We start from the raw sequence: 20,632 nt of genomic DNA, 5'->3' as shown, positions 1-20,632 counted from the left end.
CCAGTTGTCCATTTTTCGTTCCCCGCCTTACAAATAATTTTTAATCATAACCTATGTCACACAGACAATTACATTAGCTTCATATTAGGTCAAAATTATGGAATAAATTTATAATTATTTGAAAATTGTTAATAATTATGAACTAAATCAATGACCATTTATTATTTAGTTTGAGAAATTAAATTACTTATTAATGATTTTTTTACAAAATTTAAAGTTATTAGAATACATACGAATGATTTTAGATCGAAGTTCCTTCGTCTACAAAATACATTTGCTCCAGCGGACGGCGTTTTCCAACGCGTTGCTCAGGGCTTACGCGCTGATATCAGATCTCCCTTGACACAAGATTTAACCCCCATGAATCACGATTCACCACCAATATTAGCTTGGACTTTCCGATTTCCAGTTAAAACCTTCGTGGCGTTTCTGTTCTGCTTTTTAGGGGCCGAGGAGTCGAGACGTGTATCTAGAATGGAAGAATCTTGCAAAGTTCATCTGATTCGTTTCGGAGCTTTCGTTACTGATCCAAATATCCAGTGGAATCGGATTCTTTGAATTCCGGTTTGACGAGGAGCAAAGAAGACTTTGCCGTTTTCCATCGCAAGGTCAATTCCTAGGTGGGCTGTTTCCCTTGAATTTACCCTGTTTCATCTTTCGGTTTTCCAGCATTTGTGGTCTTTTGGTTGTGTCAACTTTTATTAGTTTGAAACTCTCTTCTCGTTGTCCTGTTCACTCGACTTGTTTCTGTGTTGCAGTCGTGGCCGTCGATGTTTGTCTTATTTATTTTATTTTTTAATTATTTCTTGTTTCCTTAACCTTTTTTTTTCACTGGTAAAGTTTGGTTCTTATTAATCTTACTCATGAGGACCCGAATTTTAGTAACACTACATTTGTCTTTAATCCATTGTTTGTTGTTTTCATTAGCCTGTCAGACGATTGCTTATGAGATGAGATGTCTTGTGCTCTCTTAAAATTATTTATATATTACTTTGTCTCGATCTGCATGTTTTCGGAGGAATGTGCAGAAACTTCCCTTCTTCTACTCATTTCTTTCCAAGTTTTAGCTGTTAAATTGCCGCGTTTCCGTCCCTGTGGGTTTGTGACTCTGTCCTTTTTTATCTTCGATTAGTTTACTTGCGGCGAATATCACCGTAGGTCTTACCAGAGCCTTTCCTGTATTTATGGTGATGACCTGGAACCTGATGAGAATATCCCTTTTCTTTCGCCTTGAAGTTTCCTCCATTCTACTTTTCGCGTTTGGTTTTCATCTTCTCATGCTGTCTATGTGATGCAGCAATTTGAAGATTTTATGCTTCTGATATCAGGTCTCGTGTCGGCTGCAGTTTTAGGTCCTTCGTAGTTTGGTAAGTAGCCTCCCTATCATGCATGCTGTATAAAAACCACATATCCAATTGATTAGAATCCTCAAACATGTTTGTTGGTTAAATAATTGGGATTTAGTTCATGATACTCTTTTAGATCCGTTTACTAACTCCTGTATTCTGCCATCATAATAGTACCTGCTACATTCAGACGAAGAGTGATGCCTTCTCTCCCTCTTCAGGCATGGGCTTTATTCTAGGTAGCACATGGAGAGGAAACGAGCAATTGATGAGTTTGAACCAGGTCCGCTTCCTTCTCCAAAACCACTGGACAGATTTGGATTCGTGAAGCAAGAATGCAGTAACTCCCCAGAAGGCTTAAACATATGTACATCTGCTAGTGGACAGGAGAGGTAAGCAACAAGAGAGAAATATCTTAGGTATAACTATGCTGATAGCATTACCTAAATAGTTATACCTATATTGACAGTATACATTAACAGCTATGTCTGTATGACTGATTAATCCCCAGTGTGCATTTCCCAAGAACAATTTCATTTAATTGTCACGATGAAATGACCAACCATCAAATTAGAACTTCGTTTTATCATTTTATTTGATGGATAATTGAAATCTTGCCAATGCTGGATTCGAGCATGGCTCCACGGAGTAGTCAGTATTAGTTAAAACTTTTCAAAGGGTGAATACTTAACATTTGCATGCTCATTTCGCTCCAATCATACTTCCTTTAATTCTATACCGTTGGTTTGTTTCACAAATTTTATCATCAAGGAATCTCTAATGACGTTCCAAAGATTTCTGGCACCATTCTAAAGCATCATTTCTTCTAAAAATCACTTTTGTAGATGACAATTTGTTTACGTTGTTCACCGTGCATGCTGCTGATAACGTGTTGTGAATGTGAAACATTTCAGGGAGGAAAGAAGAGTAAGGAAATGGAGGAAAATGATTGGGGTTGGTGGAAGTGATTGGAAGCATTATGTCAGAAGGAAACCTCATGTGGTTAAAAGACGTATAAGAAAGGGAATTCCTGATTGTTTAAGAGGTCTAGTTTGGCAGTTGATTTCTGGAAGCCGAGATCTGTTGCTGATGAACCCAGGGGTCTATGAGGTATCCCTTTTTCCTTTTTTTGGATAATTGCTGACATGTCTGTAGAACTCTAGTTAATCAAGACTAATTTTTTGTTAATTTTAATATTTTTTATTTGTATAATTAGCAAAATTATTTAGATGACATTAAAGAGTAAAGCTATAGGATTCAGCATATAGGTCAATGACCGTGTTTAGTGTTTACAGTTTTTTTGTTCTGAGTTCCATTTCATGTCAACCTACAGTAGTTAGCCACGATTGAAAGGACCTGCTGTCTCACTTAAGCATTTATGACTAAAGTAAATGCTGTAGGATTGACTCTTGGTTGAGTTGTCATTACCTCATTCCCATGCTCCTTTTTTTTTGTTTCTTAGTTTTTTGTCCTCCTTTTTTTCTTTCTTGATTTACATCCAATAAGGGAATATATTTTTTTGAGAAACATCCAATAAGGGAATATAAGTGAGGATTTGTAATGGTATTCACTGAAAAGACCATTATAATTTTTGTTTTTGTTTTTGGATTTAGAGGGTTTACCATCTTACATGAACTTTCCATCTTCATGCAAAACATATTTTCATTTTCTGCAGAATGTTTCTAGAAGCGCATCCATTTACGGTGATTTCCTTTCTCAAACTTTCCAGTTTTTTTACTTATGAGCAGTGACTGCTTATGGAGCTTTTCTTTATATGTTAATTATGCATGCATATAGCCCCCTTCAACCCCTGTGAGACTTGAACTCAGGACCTCACACTTAAAGAGACATGTGTGATATAGCTCAGTCGATGATAATCGCTTAGTCCCCATCACAATCAAAGTGAAGGAACAATCTGTCACATAGAGTCAAAGACCTTGGAGAAGGGGCCCCTTAACTCCGCAACTGTGTAAGCACACTAAACAGAGTGAATAGAGTATACAGGGCAGATATTTCTGTAAGAGTCTCTGTCACTGATGACTCCAACACCAATAGGACTAGAATTACTCCTCAAGCTGCCATTGAGGTTAAGCTTCAGCCATCCAGTTGGAAAGAAGGGGAAGGGGGGCTGCCATTGGATGACTAATACTTTACGCAATTGAGTTGACAATAGATCTTCAATTTTCTTATAACCAACCCTGGTAAGTTGGCAATCTTCTGGAGTTTGCTACTTCTAAAAGCACATTATCAGAAAAATGTTCAATGGGGCTTCTAAAAGAGTGATGTGTGCCAGCGAAGGTTCTTCTGTTCCTTCTTTCCAAATTATCCAAGCAACAGTTGTGAAGGATAACAACCAAAGGCATACTTGAGGAATTGGATTCTGCCCTTCTCAATGGCTAGAAACTTAATATCTCCCCCATGCCAACACTTGTTTGGAAACACATTGGCTCCAAAAAAGTCAAACCTTTCATGTGGTGCACTCTAAAGGGAAAAATTCTTACATGTGACCAGATTTGTAGGCATGACTTTCACCCTTAAAATCTGCTATGCCATTTTTTGCTGTGCGGTTGATGAAAGCATTGATCATTGCTTGCTTTGGTGCCCTTTCTCTATGTAGATTTGGCTTTCATTCACTCTTGTGCATGGGAATCTCTCTATACTTCCCCACAAACCCCTTTAATTGGGTGGCAGAATTTCCTCTTTACCCATGAATAATTTGGGTTCATTCTCTTGAAGATTATAGTCCTCTTTGTTCCTTGGAGTTTATTGTTAGAGTGCAATGAGAGAGTCTTCTCATCCATAGGAAGCTTTCTCGGGTTGGTGATTGAGAAAGCAATTCATTTGGTGCTATCTTGGGTTCAACTAACAAATACCTGCACAAATTGAGCATTGGAACTTCTAATGGTTAGCTAAAACTTAATTTTGATGGCAGATGAATAGAAAATCCTAGCTTTAGGTATATTTTTGGCAATCATTGGTAATCATGAGGGAGAACATTGGACCACTCTGTGAAGTTGACTTTATGGAAGCTAAAGTCGGGGTTCTCTTGTAGGGAAAAACAATGTTTTGTGACTCATTTACCTCCCCTTTGATTGTTGAGGATGACTTTGTTGTGAGGATTTCTTGGGCTAGTGAGGAGGTGGATACTTGGAGATTTGAGTGCCAATTTCTATGCATCAGTCATCTCACCTATAGGTTGTATATATGTTGAAATTATGTCCTCTGTACTTTTGATCTCGTTGGCGGATTCATTAGCGAAAGGGTTAGGACCTCCCTTCAACATCTAGTTGTTCATGGTCCCTAATTTTGTTATTTTATTTGATTATGTATCTTTGGTTGTTTGTTCTTATGTCTTTTGCACTTTGCTTCAATAAAATTTTCTTGCCATCCAAAAAAAAAAAAAAAGCGTTGAAGATCTAAGCTGCAAAAAAGCACTCTAGACTTGTTGAATGAAGGACCAATGGAGGACTAGATACTCCACTGGTTCATTAAAGGCATTATAAAGTTTGACTTTTTACTAGGTTTCCTCTCTTGTGATTGGTTAATGGTCATGATTTTGAATTTTTGGAGCATACCATAAGAAGTAGGTGACCTTGTGGGGCACTTGAATACACTGGGAATAGGGGTGGCATCGAGCTGAGCTGAGTCCGAACCTGCCTATGTTCGAGCCGAGCTTAATTGAAATATTTCGAGTTCGAGCTCAAGCCTATATCGAGTTTGAGCCTAATAATTTTAACCAAGTTCGAGCTGAGCTCAAGCTTCAACATTCATTTAAAATTTTTCAAAAAATACAAGTCTCGAGTTTGCGGTCCAACATACATTTACAACTTTTCAAAAAATACATGTCAAATAAATTGTATATAATATTATACATACATTTTACATAAAATTGGGAATGACCTCTACTTAAAATTGGGCATAAGGGTGGCATCGAATCCAGCTGAGTCCGAACCTTGTTCAAGCCGAGTTTGATTTAAATATTTTGAATTTGAGCTTGACCGACCCTAGCCTCGAACCTAAAATTGTAATCGAACTCGAGCCTAATAATTTTAACCGAGTTCGAGCTTAACCTACATTTAATACTCTAAATAAAATATATGTCAAATAAATTATATATAAAATTATGCATACAAGTAAAAAAAGAATGATAGGGGAGGTTCAGGATTGAATTTCAATAATAGATTAGAACGCACCAATATTAATCTTTTTTACTCCAAATGTTGTCTAGCTTATTTTGTAATTTTTGAATCTGGCCATAAATTTACTATGGCCTCCTTAGTCCCCTAGTTGAAAATTTATATTCTAGGAAAAACTAGAAATGTTTTTCCTATGATACATATTTCCAAAAAAAAAATTAAATAAAATCCTATTACTATTAGTGACTTATTAGAAAATTACAAGAAATATTTCTAAATTTTCTTAGGAAAGTTAAATGGAACTTTTATTTCCTCTTCTAGGGAAATAAATAAAAATTAATAATCAATCTAATATATTACTATACTTATCGATAAATTTTTAATCAAATAAAATGTCAAACACAAAAATTGCTATGAAAATTGCCTCATGCTAAAAGTATTACAGCATCAACTGTCAAATACTTATTCAAAAATTTTCTATACGGTTTTAGAGCCCATCTTGGCAAGAAAATTTTACTTAGAAAATTATATGATTTTTTAATAAGAATTTTGAATTAGAAAAATGTTTACAAAAAACATGAGACACTAATAGTCCCTAGAAACTTATTTCTACTAAAAATTTATTTTCAATTTCAATTTCTATACGGTTTTAGAGCCCATCTTAGCGAGGAACTTTCGTCGGGGATAACGGGCTGCGACGAAGGCGGTGGCGACGGAAACAAAAATTACTTACGCGGTTTTTTATTTCATTTAAAATAAAAATTACTTCCGCAGTTTTTTTTAATAGAATGTGCAATTTATTGAGAAAAAAAGCCAAAGTACTAGGAGTGGCCAAGAAGGTTGCACAACAATTGCTCGGGAAGGAGGAAATACAAGACACAAATCGAACTCAGAAATACTATCAGGACTAATATTTATCACGATGGATTGTTGGCATTGACCCATACGAGCATACTAGTCATCGAGTAAGTAGGCCTCCTGGGAGACTCGAGACCAATTGATGGTCAATTCAGTTGCCATAGCTTTAATTTGCCAGAATTCTTGGTCAATGTGCAAACTAAAAGGATTGTCTTCTTTGGCCCATGAAATAACCAAATTGGAGTCGCCTTCTACAATTACTAGCAAAAAAATATGTCTGCAGTACACCTTGAGGTCGTTGAAAAGTTTGTGGACTTTGGCCTTATTGGAGTCAGAAACCCCTAGAAGGCCTTAATAGGATAGGAGAATCTAATCGACATCTTTGAGAATCACCCTCGGAAGCTCGAGGTACTGAGATTGCATAATGATCTCTTGTCAAAGTTTAATTTGAGTTGACCAAGAGGGTGGGCAGTCAAGGAAGCAACAGGCTTTGGTTTCTAGCACATCAAAGCAACAATTTCCTGCCATTTTGCCCTAATCATTGCAACAGGGATCTCTTGGAAGTCTTCCAGGAGCTTGGTCCACTACACAGTTGCATGGATAGCTTTCTCTATGACCTCCCCATTGACGCTTTCTTGGCCGAGAAAGTGTAGTCCTTCGTCTCTAGCCAGATGAACCAAAGGATGATGATGACAGATATGCACCAAAGGAAGCTCCCTAATTTCTGAAGTTGAATGAAAAGGATCTGGCAATCATGTTGGCCAGGTTGTTTGGTAGACAGTGGAGATCTCAAACCTCCTCTAAATGGAGTTCCAAATTTCTCTTTCAAAGTTGCAGTGGAAAGTTCGATGGTTAATATCTTCAAAATCAGCATTGCATAATTTACAGAGGGGGTTGGGGATGACCATACCTCTGTCCAATAGCTGATCACAGGAGAGGATTCTTTTCTTTAGTGCACACCAAACACGAGGCCATCGAGAAGAGGCTAGAGCTCATGGCAGTCCAGATTATTCTGTTGTCTCCAGTCGGATAAATATGCAATCTCTCTTGCGATTGAGGTAGGGCCTCCGTTTGAGGGAGTTCATAATTGAAGGCCTCCTGAGGTTCCAATTTCAGGTCCCTCCCATAGCTAAGTTATGGATTTGTCCCATTGGAATATTTTGTTGATTGATGATCTGATAGATGAAGGGGAAGGAGGCTGCCAAGCTTTGTCTGCCCACCTACATATCCTCCCAAAACCTGATATTCTTGCTCGATTGGACAGACATTCTTGAAAGTTCTTTTGAATTTGACAATGGAAGAGCAGATTGTCTTCCAAAGGCAGATGCAACTCTCTAGGTTGAGCTTTGAATGTTATATTTTTCGCAGACGATTCTCCTCTAAAGTTTGGTGAGCTTCTGCCCAAAGCGCTAAGTCCACTTCATTAGAAGGGCTTTATTCATGAAGGTGATCTTTCCAATTTTGAGGCCACCATCATACTTCAACTGAAAAACCTTCCCTCAGTTGACCAGGTTATACATTGTTTTTTGTATCCTTTTAAAGAAATTGCCTCTCGATTTACTCAATTCTGTGAGCAATAGTCACTGGTCAGGGTAGGAGCTAGAGTTACAAGCTAGGGATACCGGATAGCGTCGATTTAAGGATTGTTAGTCTACTTGCTGGGGTAAAGAGCTTACATTTCCATGCAAATAGGTGCTTCTCCAACTTGCTGATGATTTGGTCCCACTGTCAGATAGTCACACGTCCAGGAGTCATGGGAAGGCCCAAGTAGGTCAGCGGCAAAGATTCCATCATGCACACCACTAGTCTGGCCAGGGATCTGGAGTATTTCTCATCCATATTCAGCCTAATAAGAATGGAATTTTCCCAATTGACCTTTTGACCAGACATTAGCTTGTACATAGATAGCAGAGCCTCCATATTCAGGATGTTTACATCTTGGCCGTTGCAGAAGCAAAGAGTATCGTCAGCATACTAAAGGATAGGGGTGGTGAGAGGAGAGTTGGCATCATCTTCAGAAACCATTCGTTGTGGTGGCCAATCAGGAACATTCTATTCATAACTTCAGCAATCAGATTGAATAATAAATGGGAGATTGGATTGCTGTGTCTAAGCCCTCTTGATGCACCGAAGTAGCCATCACAGCCCCGTTGATAAGGATGGAAAATTTGGCTGAAGCAAAACAACTGTGGATCCATTGCCTTCATCTATTGCCAAATTTGATTTTCTGAAGTCTCTCGTCTAGAAAGTCCCAGTTGACCTTGTTGAATGCCTTTTCAAGGTCCACCTTGAGGATGACTTTAGCTTTGTTCCTGTTGCACGACAATGGACGATCTCATGAGTGGCGAGGGCTGAGTGGAGAAGCTATCTCCCTTTCAAGAATGCTGCCTGGTGCACATTGATTAGCTTATTCAGGACTCTCTGAAGTCTGTTTGCAAGGATCCTGGTTATGAGTTTAAAGGCACTAGAAAGCAAATGAATTGGCCAAGATTCCCTAGGGTGGGCGTCCCATCCTTCTTTGGGATAAGCGTGACCAAGGAGGCTCTGATAGGTCCCCACCTATTGTTTTCCACTTCACATTTATGCACACCTAGAGGGAGTGAGATGCCTTATATTTAATAAAAAGAGAGCAAAATTCCATTTTAACGGCTGGAACTTACTTTCAGGAGAGAATGTTTAGGTAAGATGCCATCTCTACTATAGATTTAAAATAAAAAGTTGTGTCCACACCTTGTCTTTTGCACTTCACATTTATACATACTAACACAAAAAACACATTCTATATGGAAAATGGATCACTTTGAATGCACTTTGATTTATCTTTTCTGGGTGATCTACTTTCTTTGTGCACTATACCACCCATATCTTGAGAATGCATATTTTCTCCTATTATTCGTAGGTAATCTGTATCTTGGTTGTTTTGAGGTTAATGCTTTTTAGTTGAAACAACCACCTTCTTCTTTTTTCTGATAATGTAAGCTTCAAAATTTTCTTTTGTTTTCTTATTGTGTGATAAGGCTTGCTTGTGACTGCAGCAATTAGTGATATACGAGACATCATCTTCAGAACTGGATATTATTCGTGATATTTCCCGTACTTTCCCTACTCACGTATTCTTCCAACAGCGACATGGACCAGGACAGAGGTCCCTTTATAATGTCCTAAAGGCATATTCAGTATATGACAGAGATGTTGGATATGTTCAGGTGCAAACCTAAGATACCTCTTGTTGCACCTTGATTTGATTATTGAGGAGTTCTCTCATTTTCAATTTTATTAGATTTTCCCTGATACTTTCTCAAAAAAAGGTTTTTCTCTGATACCAAGATCTTTGTCCTGGCCAATTGCAGGGGATGGGTTTTTTAGCTGGTCTATTGCTCCTCTATATGAGCGAAGAAGATGCTTTTTGGCTGTTGGTTGCTCTGTTGAAGGGAGCCATTCATGCGCCAATGGAAGGGCTCTATCAGGTACTCCTGCAAGATTACTTTTTTTTTTTTTTTTGAATGGTAAAAAATAAAGTTACACTTTATTTTGTTTCATATTTTCATATTTTTTTATTTTTTTATTTTTCCCAAGTGTCTTCTTGACTATATATTTTATTTGCAACATTGACTTTATCTTTTTGCTTTGCCAAACAGGTTGGTTTACCACTTGTACAACAATACCTCTCCATGTTTGAACAACTTGTAAAAGAGTACTTGCCTAAGCTAGGAGACCATTTTACTCAAGAGATGATGAACCCAAGCATGTATGCTAGTCAATGGTTCATAACTGTTTTCTCATACTCTTTCCCATTTCCTTTGGCTCTTCGAATCTGGGATGTCTTTCTGTATGAGGTCAGTAAACTGATAGGTTGCTTTAATTAATACTCTCGATTTTACGGAAAGATGTTATTCTACAGTTTAGAATGGAACTGTATTTGTGTGACTTGATGAACTGCCTTGCAATGATTACGTGTTGCAGTATCCTCTTATTTTCAAGTTTATTGTTTTTATGGCATACACACAAAATACAAAATAATACTTTATTCTAATTTTCTCATCTGATAGTGATCTAGCATTAGAACAAGGGTTCTGCTTCAATTCTTTTGATCTGGGCTATGTCAGCTGAGTTCCTTCTAAATCTGTGGATCAGCATCTGCCTCAATTTTACCATTTTTGAAGCAGTTTTCATTTGTATTGGTACAAATCAATGTTTCCCCAACTTGATGCTTACAACAGCCCAGTAACTAAAATACAACTTGAGATTTGGGCTTTGGCTCTGTGGTCAAATCAGGGGCTTTGCTAGATTGAGGTCTTGATTTCAAGCCTCACTAGGCTTGGGAGGTAACCACGTATAAACTCAATGTAATAGGATGACCCAAAAAAAAATTGTTTTCACAGGTTTCGGTCTAAATAATCAGTCCAAGAAGAGTGAATAATATTTCATAAATTGTGACTAGGGTAGGCATTGCCAACAGCAAAAAGCCCCAACTACTTGGTTTCTCTTGATGGCGGAAGTGCCATTGGAGGGATGAGACAAAGCAAGAGGCTTATGCAGTCGAGAGATTTGTGATGCATCTAAATCATTTGGATCAGGGCTCTGCTTTTTTTTACTTGTCTGTATGTATTTCTGGAAGTGCTTAAAAGGAAAAAAATTAATTATAAAAGACACATGCTCCCTTAAACCAAAACTGTGGGAAAAGTCTCTGCCCTTGCCAATGCTCTTGGCTTCTAAATATATGCTAATGTCTCTAATATGAAGATGTTATCCTTGTTGCATGAATAAGGTGAGAACCACATTTGTTTTAGATTGCAAAGTGGCTTGCCTTATCATGGCTTTTAGTCTTTCTGTGCATTTGTGCTTGATTGGACAATTACATGCAAATTTAGTGATCATGTTGTTCTTTCTGGACTTCAATGCAACATTTTGAATTCTGTTCCTAGTCCAACAAGATGCTTCTTGTTGATCCTATTTAGATTTTAATGTTCTTTGTACCGACTCTGATCACTAGTGGTGCAGGGTGTTAAGATAGTATTCCAAGTGGGACTGGCCTTGCTGAGATACTGCCATGATGACCTGGTTAGTCTTTTATGTGCTTTTCTAATCTTTCCCAAATATACAGCCTTTACTTTATTTCTAAAATTTGCTATTTGGTCATCAGGTAAAATTACCTTTTGAGAAACTTATACATGCGTTGAGGAACTTCCCAGAAGATGCAATGAACCCTGATACACTATTACCAATGGCTTACTCAATCAGGGTCTGTGCTCTTTACTCTTTTTTTTTTTTTTTTTTTAATTCTTTGCTTGTGGGGTTTTCCTTCTGTCAAATTTGTTTGCGCATTGTTTGGGAGATAAGTATCCTACTTTAAGGAATGCTTAACTAGTGTATGTCTCTAAACCATTGAGTTACATAAGCCGTCCTACCGAGCAACTCCATGGTCCATATATATCAAACTGGTGTCCTTATTGGTTAAATGTGGACCTTCAGTCCTTCTGCTTCTCCTACAACCATTCGTTTGCCATCTATCACTTTCTCACTATATGTCATCTATTTTGCCATAAAATGATATTGCTAGAACCATCTGGGTGAATCTCTCTAGGGCTTTTGTCCATCTGTACTTACTATGGTTCTGCAAGATGGTGGAAATATGTAGTCAGTTTGATTTTTATGTTCTTCTATCCATTTGTTTTCTTGAACTATATATTTCTAGAATCTCTGTTGGAAGACTTTATTCTATAACCCGTCTTTGCCAGCCTTTTATGTTTGTGCAAGTCTCATATTCATGTTTGGCATGTGCTAGGCAATATGTTTGGTCATTGTATTAACTGGATCTCTTCTGAATTTTAATTATAATGGAGAAGTGATACAAGAAAGAAGAAATAGAGAAGTTGTACTTCTCAATCTCCGCATAGGTGATAGGTTGATAATCTACTGGTGGTTACTGATCTGGAAGTAGCATTTGCTGATACAAACAGGGTCATTTTCAAGCGAAACTCTTCCACGGAGAACCTGCTTACTGTTAGGAGCCTTTAATGTGTAATTCAAATGTTTTTTGTTTGCTATATAAGAAAAATGATGTTATTTAAGTTCATTAGGTTGTTTGTGCAGTCCTATGATGTTTCCTGATACGGGTAATGTTCACAGGTAATAAAGCGTTTGGAGGAGCTTAAACGGGATTATGAAAACAGAAATGAGTCGTCCAGACAACAAGCAGAGACCAATACCAAACAATTCCAGGCTATGAAGCCGAAATAGTTGGCTGCCGCTCGTTTATGTGTTCAATCTCAGCGCACAACTTGCCTAACAGCAAAATAGAGAAGAAGCGAGAAACAGAAGCGGAAGCAGAACAAAAGAAAGAAAAGAAGAATTATAGATTGTTTTGTTGTACATTGTGTGAAATTGCAAATCGGATGTAAGCTGTCTACTCAACTGTAAAAGAAAACAGGGCTAGGAAAAGAGATGTACCAAGATAATCTCCTCGTACTCAAAAAGCAAAATGACTTATCTGTCGTTCACTAATTCGAGTATAATTATTGAAGCATTTGAACATACTTAATTTTATGAAAAAAATAAACTCAAAATCAGATCCATAAACAACATTTAGGTCTCAGGCCAACTCTGACCGGATACAGGTCTACAACAGGCCCTCCTTGTGGCACACGTTACGTAACTGGGCCTGGTCATGCCTGTGATGCCAGAAAACTGGATAGCCGACAGGGATAGCAGGCTGCCAGCTAACACTCCGAGAAAAAATTACGGGTCAAAATTGAAACGTAGGCCGATTGACCCCTCTGCCTTTTTTTCTTTCTTTATGGATGACTCTGATGACTTGGAAGCTTCGTGTAGACATCCACGGCTAATATGAAATACCCGTAACGACCCCAGCCTTCTTCCGAGGTCTGCATTGCGTGATTCTCATGCTATTTTGGAGTTACTAATGTACCCTCACTCATCTTCATTTACCAATTATATACCAATGTAGCATTTTCATATAGGATGTGTTTTTTTTTTTGTCTTTTAGCAATGTTGAATAGTGTTTTATGGAATTCTTCATAGGAAGGGCATGACCGTAAAATAGAATCAGAACAGATGGTAAGGGCATCGCGTTAAAGTTTCCTTCATCATGCAACTTACTGCCATCTATTATATATATATATATATAATAAGGGCACCGCGTTAAAGTTTTGTCAATCACGCAGCGAGATTCATGCATCAGAATTCGCCACTCTTTCACTCTGTCCCGTGATTCTTTGTTGGAGTCTTTGAAGGATTGTATTTCTGATATCACGCTTCTCCGTCGGGATTCTTGTCTGTGAGTATATTTTTCTCGTAGATCGATCGATTTCAATTCGTTTGGTAGGTGTTTTGTGTTTTTTGGTTACTGATCGATCCTTTACGATCCCTTGTAGGCTGTTGTTCTTTGGTTATTAAAGTTCCTCTCGTCTTTTGGAGGATATTACAGGAGTCGATTCGTTGTCTTCGGCTATTAACTTTTGTTGGTATTGGTAAGTGCGTCGTTTTTTATTTATATTTATGCAGAATATCTGGCTTTCTTTGTTGCATGTGTGTGTGTGTGTGTGTTTTTATTCGAAATGTGGTTGGACCTTTTGTTTACTCGGATTTGTTCTGCTCTTCTGTTTGTTGTTTGTCATAACTACGTGAATCTTTCGCTTTCGGAAGTGTATTGTTCGTAAGTCTGGTTTTCCCTGTACTGTTTTTTCTCCGTTTCCTAGGGTTCGTTTGGTGATCAAGAAGTTTCCTATATTTTATGCTTTTGTTCTGTATTTGGTAGAGATTTTTAGAAGTAATTTGTTAGAGCTTCGCTTGGATTCTGAAATAGATGACTAGGTAGTCAGGCCTTAGAGTTTGTCGTATCATCAATGTTTGGTGATCAAGAAGTGTGCTGTGTTTTATGCTTTTTCTGTATATTCGGTAGAGATTTTTGAAAAGAATTTGTTAGAGTTTCGTTTGCTATACTGAAAATAGATGATAGAGTAGTGAGGCTTTAGATTTAATAGTCGTATCATCAAATTGACTTTTTTGTTAACGATATTTATGTTCTAGGTGTTTCAGCTAATTCCCTGGATATCTGGCCTTTCTAATGAGTTGCTTATGTGTTACAACTTTCTCCTGTATTATAGAGTACTAGTTTCCAAAGAGGTTCTCTACAAATTTGGTTTTTTATTCTGATTCTTATCTTTTTGTCTGACGTTGTGTTTTCAAAATTTTGGTTCTCCCATTGAATTGCATTTTGTTTTCAGTTTTACTTCTATCTTTTAGGGCTAATTTCTTGTTAAGTTTAGGTATTTTCTTGTAGCATGTTCTCATTTCTTTTGTGCTCTTAAAGTTTTGTATTTACATCGTCTGATTGTACTTTAGAGCCTGAAATTTTTCTTTCTGCCAAGAGACAGGGCAATCGAAAAAATGCACTAATCATTATTCTATTATTTTCCCAGCATTGCTAGCATTGTGATTATTATGTTACTGAGTGTGAAAATTTTGAATTACCTCATCATCTTCTTCTTCTTCTTCTTCTTCTATGTTCTTGATTTTTTTCCCCTGGACTACAATAAGGTGTTTTTTTGGGGGTTCTGCAGACTTTTGCTCCATCTATTCAATGTTTAAGTTGGATGTTATAAGCGGTCTTGTACTATATGTGTTTGATATTTATGTTGGGTGTTATCCATCTAAAGATTCCCTCCCCTTCTTTTATGATGATTCTTCAGGCAAGGCTGAATGTTATAATGGAAAAGAAAGGTGGGAAGAAGTCCAGTAGTAAGTCTCAATTTTATGAAGCTCCCCTAGGCTACAGCATTGAAGACATTCGACCAAACGGTGGGATCAAGAAGTTCAGATCTGCTGCTTACTCCAACGTAAGTAATAAATGCAGTTCTAATTCTGTAGCATTTCTGCTTCTTCTTTTTTTATGATGAATGAGATTTTGAATAACTTTTGATTTAAAAGAAATTCTGAAGTAATTGAACTCTTGGTTGATTTGTCATATACTCTGTCGCACCTCTCTGAATGATATTTTTATGTGTATGCAGTGCGCGAGGAAGCCATCCTGATAGGTCTTGGGTCACAGTATATTTCCTGAATAATAAGCATCAGTGTTTTTAGTTCCAAGTTCCCCTTTGCTTTTCCTTCTAGGTATAGCGATACTCTTTTTCCTTTAGTTAATTCCTCTTCCTCTTCAACATGGCCATGGCCGTCTCTGCAATTGGGTTTGAAGGCTATGAAAAGCGGCTTGAGATATCATTCTTTGAACCTCCCATTTTTGCTGATCCTGATGGCTCTGGCCTTCGTTCTCTCTCTAAGTCTCAGATTGATGAGATCTTAAAGCCAGCTGAGTGCACCATTGTGGCATCACTCTCAAATGCTGATCTTGACTCATATGTGCTTTCTGAGTCTAGTCTCTTTGTCTACCCTTACAAGCTTATCCTGAAAACGTGTGGGACCACAAAGTTACTGCTCTCCATCCCACCAATTCTAAAGTTGGCTGGTAAACTTGCGCTCTCTGTCAAATCTGTGACTTACTCTCGTGGAAGCTTTATTTTTCCTGGTGCTCAGCCATATCCACACCGCAGCTTTTTCGAAGAAGTTGCTATTCTTGATGACTACTTTGGCAAGCTGGGCAGCGGTAGCAAAGCCTATGTGATGGAGAGCTTCCTCAAATCTCAAAAATGGCATATTTATTCAGCTTCTGCAGAATCAGTTGACCATCCGGTGTACACAATGGAGATGTGCATGACTGGTCTAAACCGGAAAGTGGCTTCTATTTTCTACAAGAACGAGGAGAGTTCTACTGAAAAAATGACTTGTGTGTCTGGTATAAGGAAGATTCTTCCCAACTCCAAGATTTGTGATTTTGAGTTTGATCCATGCGGATATTCCATGAATGGTATCGAAGGTTCCGCTATTTCGACTATCCATGTGACTCCTGAAGATGGTTTCAGCTATGCAAGCTTTGAGGCAGCAGGATATGATCCGGTGGACGTCGATTTGACTAAGCTTGTTGAGAGGGTATTGGCTTGTTTCCATCCTGATGAATTTTCCATTGCTATTCATATGGATGGTCCTAGCGGTGAACGTGTCGGATGGGGGGACGAGCCACTAGAGTTGATTGGGTTTAACTCCGGTGAGCGTGTCTGTCAAGATCTTGAGAGGGGTGGTGGATATGTGGTCTATCAAAGCTTCAAGGCGTGCAGCAGCAAATACTGTGTGCCTAGGTCTATCCTGAAACGTAAACACTGGGATAAAGAGGAAGAAGAGGAAGAGGAAGAGGAAGAGGAGGAAATAAAAAAAGGATAAATAAGATATACATTTTGCAGCTGCAGTTGTGTGTTAGGAGTTTTGAATTATGGCAATGAAATGGTTTTAGCGATGTGTTAAGGGGGTTAAGGTTGGTTGTTATTTGTTTGTGTCGAACCTTTTTGTTATGGTATTTTATGGTTGATGCAGGTGTCTGTGGTGTCAAATTAATTGGAACTTTGAAATCTCAGATTTATTTGGATTATTAACATTATGCTTTCTATGTCCTGAACAAAAGAAATTATGCTAATAACAGAGAAGGTACTGATGATAAGTATTCGTGTTGGGGATTAATGTGACGTTGTTGGGCATTTCATGCTCATCTGCTGATGTGATCTTGTTTGGCGGTCTAATTTATTAAATAACTGATCTTAGTCGGTTGTCTAAAAAAACCTCTTAGTTAACCAGTGGTTTTTATAGACAAGATCGCTGTAGTGGATGCGAATTGCGTATTCTAAGAGGTTTTTATTTTTTAAGTTCATTAATTTTTAAACTATTAGATACATGCAATTTTGCAATTTATATTTAATAGATAACTGCTATAACATGTTAATAAAAAACTAAAATAACATTTATTATAGAATTACAACTTTCTATAATTTTGTAACTTAATTGACTAGATCTCTCATTCTACTCCAACTTTTCACGTGCACCAAAAAAAAAACAGAATAAAATTTTTTTAGCTGAACTCAGTGGAGTCATCATATTTACGTTCAAAGGAACAGACTTTCTCATGTGGATAGTCGAGATAAATACATGATTAATCACACTTCTTTAAAGTATTTGGATTTTGCAAGTAAGTCAGAAAAGATGGTATTTCAGGCAACCTAAAAATTTTAATTTATATGCTTTAGTACTCGGGATTCAGAAAGGGAGGTGACCCTTTTCTTGCAGGCTTTTCACCGTTTCATAGAGGCTCTCCTTCACTGGCATGAAGTGAAGCCCCAGATCTCTCAGTTTCTTGTTTGAAAATTTGAATGGTTTCTTCATTGGATTCACCTCATCTGAACACCTGCATGGCTTCTGGCTGTTAGCCTGAAAGCTCTGAGAAAATTAAACCCTAACGTACGTCTGAGAAGGGAGTCATACTTACTTGGTGGGAAGAGGATAGTGGGGGGAGATCTTTGCCAGCATCTCCACCAGCTCTCCTCGGTGCAAGACTCTCTCTGCGCAGAGATATCGTCCAGAGGCAGATGGGTTTTCGTACACTAAGAGATGAGCCTTGGCGACGTCCCGGACATCCACATACCCCTGCACAGCATTCACGTACGTCTTCGCGGAGCCTGTTAGGTACTTGAGAACGTGAACGAGACTCGCGCTTACGGTAGGCAGCAGCAGCGGCCCCAGCACCACCGCTGGATTCACCACCTGTAAATCCACTCTTCTCTCCTCGCAGAGCTCCCAAGCGGCCCTTTCAGCCATCACTTTCGCGTAGCAGTACCAGTTCTGCGAAACTCTGGGTTAGGCAAGTAGCTGTTTAAAGCATGCCAATGTAAGCAATCCAATGGTAATTCCTTTGTGTATTATCGTCAAACACCTTGGTGGTTTTGCAGTACTCGACGTCGCTCCAGCAGCTCTCGTCGACGACGGTGTCCGGACTTCTTGCTGGGTCCATCCAAATGGCTCCGATGGAAGAAGTGAACACTACCCGGCGCACTCCAACGTCTGCTGCAATGTTGATTACATTTTTAGTCCCGTCAACCGCCGTGGCTAGTATTTGTTCCTGCAATCAAGCACGTCCGTCGCCTTGTCTATCAAAGTATAGACCTTCGAACAAAGCAGGAAGCGCGTTACTGGAATTAAAAAAAACACTTACAGGATCATCCGTCAACGGGCATGCCATATGGAAAACTCCATGGCAGCCCCTAAACACCCTCCGAAGGCTCTGGTAATCCAAGAGATCAGCTTTGTAGAGAATCAACCGCTCTGCGGCTCCTGAAAGCTTCTTTAACTCGTCATTCTTGAAATCCTCTACATTTCAAAAGAGAAAACCATCATAATTAGCAACTGATTGGTAGAATTTACATAGTTAAGGCTTGCTTCATGCACCTGGCTGTCTGACTGTTCCTTTGACCGTGTATCCTTTCTCTAACAGTAACTTGACAAGCCATGAAGCTATGAAACCTCCGGCACCGGTCACGCAGACGGTCTTTCCGGAGACGAAATCAGCCTCAGGCATGTTTGCTGGTTGAGTTGATGGCCTATCGAAGCTCAAAACAATCTACTTGACACTCTCTCTGAGTACTTATTTATAATCTCAGAAGGTGACAGAGGTGGGGGCGACCAAACACTTCTAGAGATCCGATGAATATCGAACCAAAATCATGATTTAATCTCCGCATTTATGGGTAGGTGAGCTTGATCTTGAATTCCGAGCCTAACTTGCAACACAAAGGACGCTTTTCAACTGCTTCTGTTGACGAAGATGTGCAACCACTTCGTTGAATGGCTCTTCTCCGGTAGGTGTTCCAACTCACTCACTGCACAGATCCGACACATGTTGGGAAAGCTTCGTCGTCTCTTGACTTGGTTTCTTCTTCTGGAAACCATGAAATTAGGGTTCATATGACAAGATGGATAGTAAAATTTGATCCGACACCTGTTGGGAAAGCTTCGTCGTCTCTTGAGTTAGGTTTCTTCTTCTGGAAACCATGAAATTAGGGTTCATATGACAAGAAGGATACTAAAATTTGATCCGACACCTGTTGGGAAAGCTTCGTCGTCTCTTGACTTGGTTTCTTCTTCTGGAAACCATGAAATTAGGGTTCATATGACAAGATGGATAGTAAAATTTGATCCGACACCTGTTGGGAAAGCTTCGTCGTCTCTTGAGTTAGGTTTCTTCTTCTGGAAACCATGAAATTAGGGTTCATATGACAAGAAGGATAGTAAAATTTGATACGGACTGAATCGGATTCATTTGCTTCACCCAAACCTAATATATATCTTATTAGGCAATATTGTTCTTTTTATTAAATTTCGTCCTTTATTTTATTATTTTTATATTTTTTGTTATATTTTTAAATATATCTTATTTTCTAGTAAAATTTGATTCATGTATTTGACCCAAACCTGACCTAGTTATAAGTGGAATGAAAAAAAAAAATTATTTATCTAACTTAACTAATAATCGGTTCAAGTTTGGTTTTATCACAAGAACCGGGGAACTTTGGTTGAAAATTATGTAATCAGTTGAAAATTTATATCCCAGGAGAAAAACTAGAATACTTTTCCACGTTTTTAAGAAACCTTCAAATAAAATCCGATTAGTGGCTAATAGGAAATTACATAATTTTTTTTTTAATTTCTAAGGAAAATTAAATGAATATGTTAGTGCCTTTTCATGGGAAGTAAATAAAAATTAATAATCAATCTCATAAATTACCAAACTTATCTGATTTTTTTTAGAAAAATAAAATTTTAAATATAAAATTGCCATGAAAAATTGTCTTGTGCTAAAAATGTTATACCATTAATTATCAAATACTTATTTAAAAAAATTTCATATGGTTTTTCGAACCATCTTAACTGGAAAATCTTTCCTGGAAAATTATATGATTTTCCCGATAAGAATTTTCATCTAGAACAATGTTTCTAAGAAATATGAGGCACTATTAGTCCCTAAAACCATATTTCTATTAAAAATATTTTTTCAATATCTCCTAGAAAAGGCACTAACGGGGCCTTAATAACCCTGTCAATCTCCATTATTATTTAGCTAAGAAAATCAGCAAAAAACATGAGAATGGCAATATGGTTTATGTGTGATTAGAGAAGATATAAGCCCTATAAGATTATCGCAATGACTCTTTTCTACATAAGATTTCAAAGTATAAGATTCGAAATGATTGACAAGTGAATTTTTTTTTTTGTTCTGATTCCTCGATATATGTTTTGTTACTCCTTTTATTCAATACATGCAAGGGGTTTTACTTGCCCCTTTATTTATTCTTTTTACCCTCAATAAACCTAGTAAATGGGTAAAAAAATAAAAAA

General features: G+C 37.9%; 3 protein-coding genes across 8 annotated transcripts; 2 read left to right on the top strand and 1 right to left on the bottom strand.

Moving 5' to 3' along the window:
* The first annotated feature begins 293 nt into the window (after positions 1–293).
* LOC137936258 (uncharacterized) lies at positions 294–12,885 on the top strand. 6 transcript variants are annotated; one of them, XM_068780840.1, is made up of 10 exons: positions 294–620; positions 1,329–1,367; positions 1,568–1,738; positions 2,261–2,456; positions 9,376–9,546; positions 9,691–9,807; positions 9,979–10,176; positions 11,342–11,401; positions 11,484–11,582; positions 12,470–12,885. In XM_068780840.1, the coding sequence occupies exons 3-10, from the start codon at positions 1,593–1,595 to the stop codon at positions 12,578–12,580; spliced, it is 1,098 nt and encodes a 365-aa protein (XP_068636941.1). In that variant the 5' UTR covers positions 294–620; positions 1,329–1,367; positions 1,568–1,592; the 3' UTR covers positions 12,581–12,885. The 6 variants fall into 6 exon arrangements, with proteins under 6 accessions (XP_068636941.1, XP_068636939.1, XP_068636938.1 ...); XM_068780838.1 differs by having other exon boundaries at positions 1,521–1,738; XM_068780837.1 differs by having other exon boundaries at positions 1,298–1,367.
* A 2,509-nt stretch (positions 12,886–15,394) lies between these two features.
* LOC137936278 (S-adenosylmethionine decarboxylase proenzyme) lies at positions 15,395–16,855 on the top strand. Its single transcript, XM_068780862.1, has one exon. It carries the CDS (start codon positions 15,524–15,526, stop codon positions 16,634–16,636), a length of 1,113 nt encoding a protein of 370 aa, XP_068636963.1. The 5' UTR covers positions 15,395–15,523; the 3' UTR covers positions 16,637–16,855.
* A 602-nt stretch (positions 16,856–17,457) lies between these two features.
* LOC137936279 (cinnamoyl-CoA reductase 1-like) lies at positions 17,458–18,823 on the bottom strand. Its single transcript, XM_068780864.1, has 5 exons — positions 18,686–18,823; positions 18,453–18,607; positions 18,174–18,359; positions 17,730–18,082; positions 17,458–17,648 (listed from the first exon to the last, which is right to left on the bottom strand). Exons 1-5 carry the CDS (start codon positions 18,813–18,815, stop codon positions 17,501–17,503), a joined length of 972 nt encoding a protein of 323 aa, XP_068636965.1. The 5' UTR covers positions 18,816–18,823; the 3' UTR covers positions 17,458–17,500.
* Between the last annotated feature and the right edge of the window lie 1,809 nt (positions 18,824–20,632).

This window comes from Aristolochia californica, unplaced genomic scaffold (assembly GCF_029961685.1).
Source record: "Aristolochia californica isolate CCGP_79_NKW_82.1479 unplaced genomic scaffold, dmAriCali1.0.hap1 SCAF_7, whole genome shotgun sequence".
NCBI lineage: Eukaryota > Viridiplantae > Streptophyta > Magnoliopsida > Piperales > Aristolochiaceae > Aristolochia > Aristolochia californica.
The sequence above is the reverse complement of the archived record's forward strand: the minus strand, read 5'-3'. Positions and strand labels throughout refer to the sequence as shown.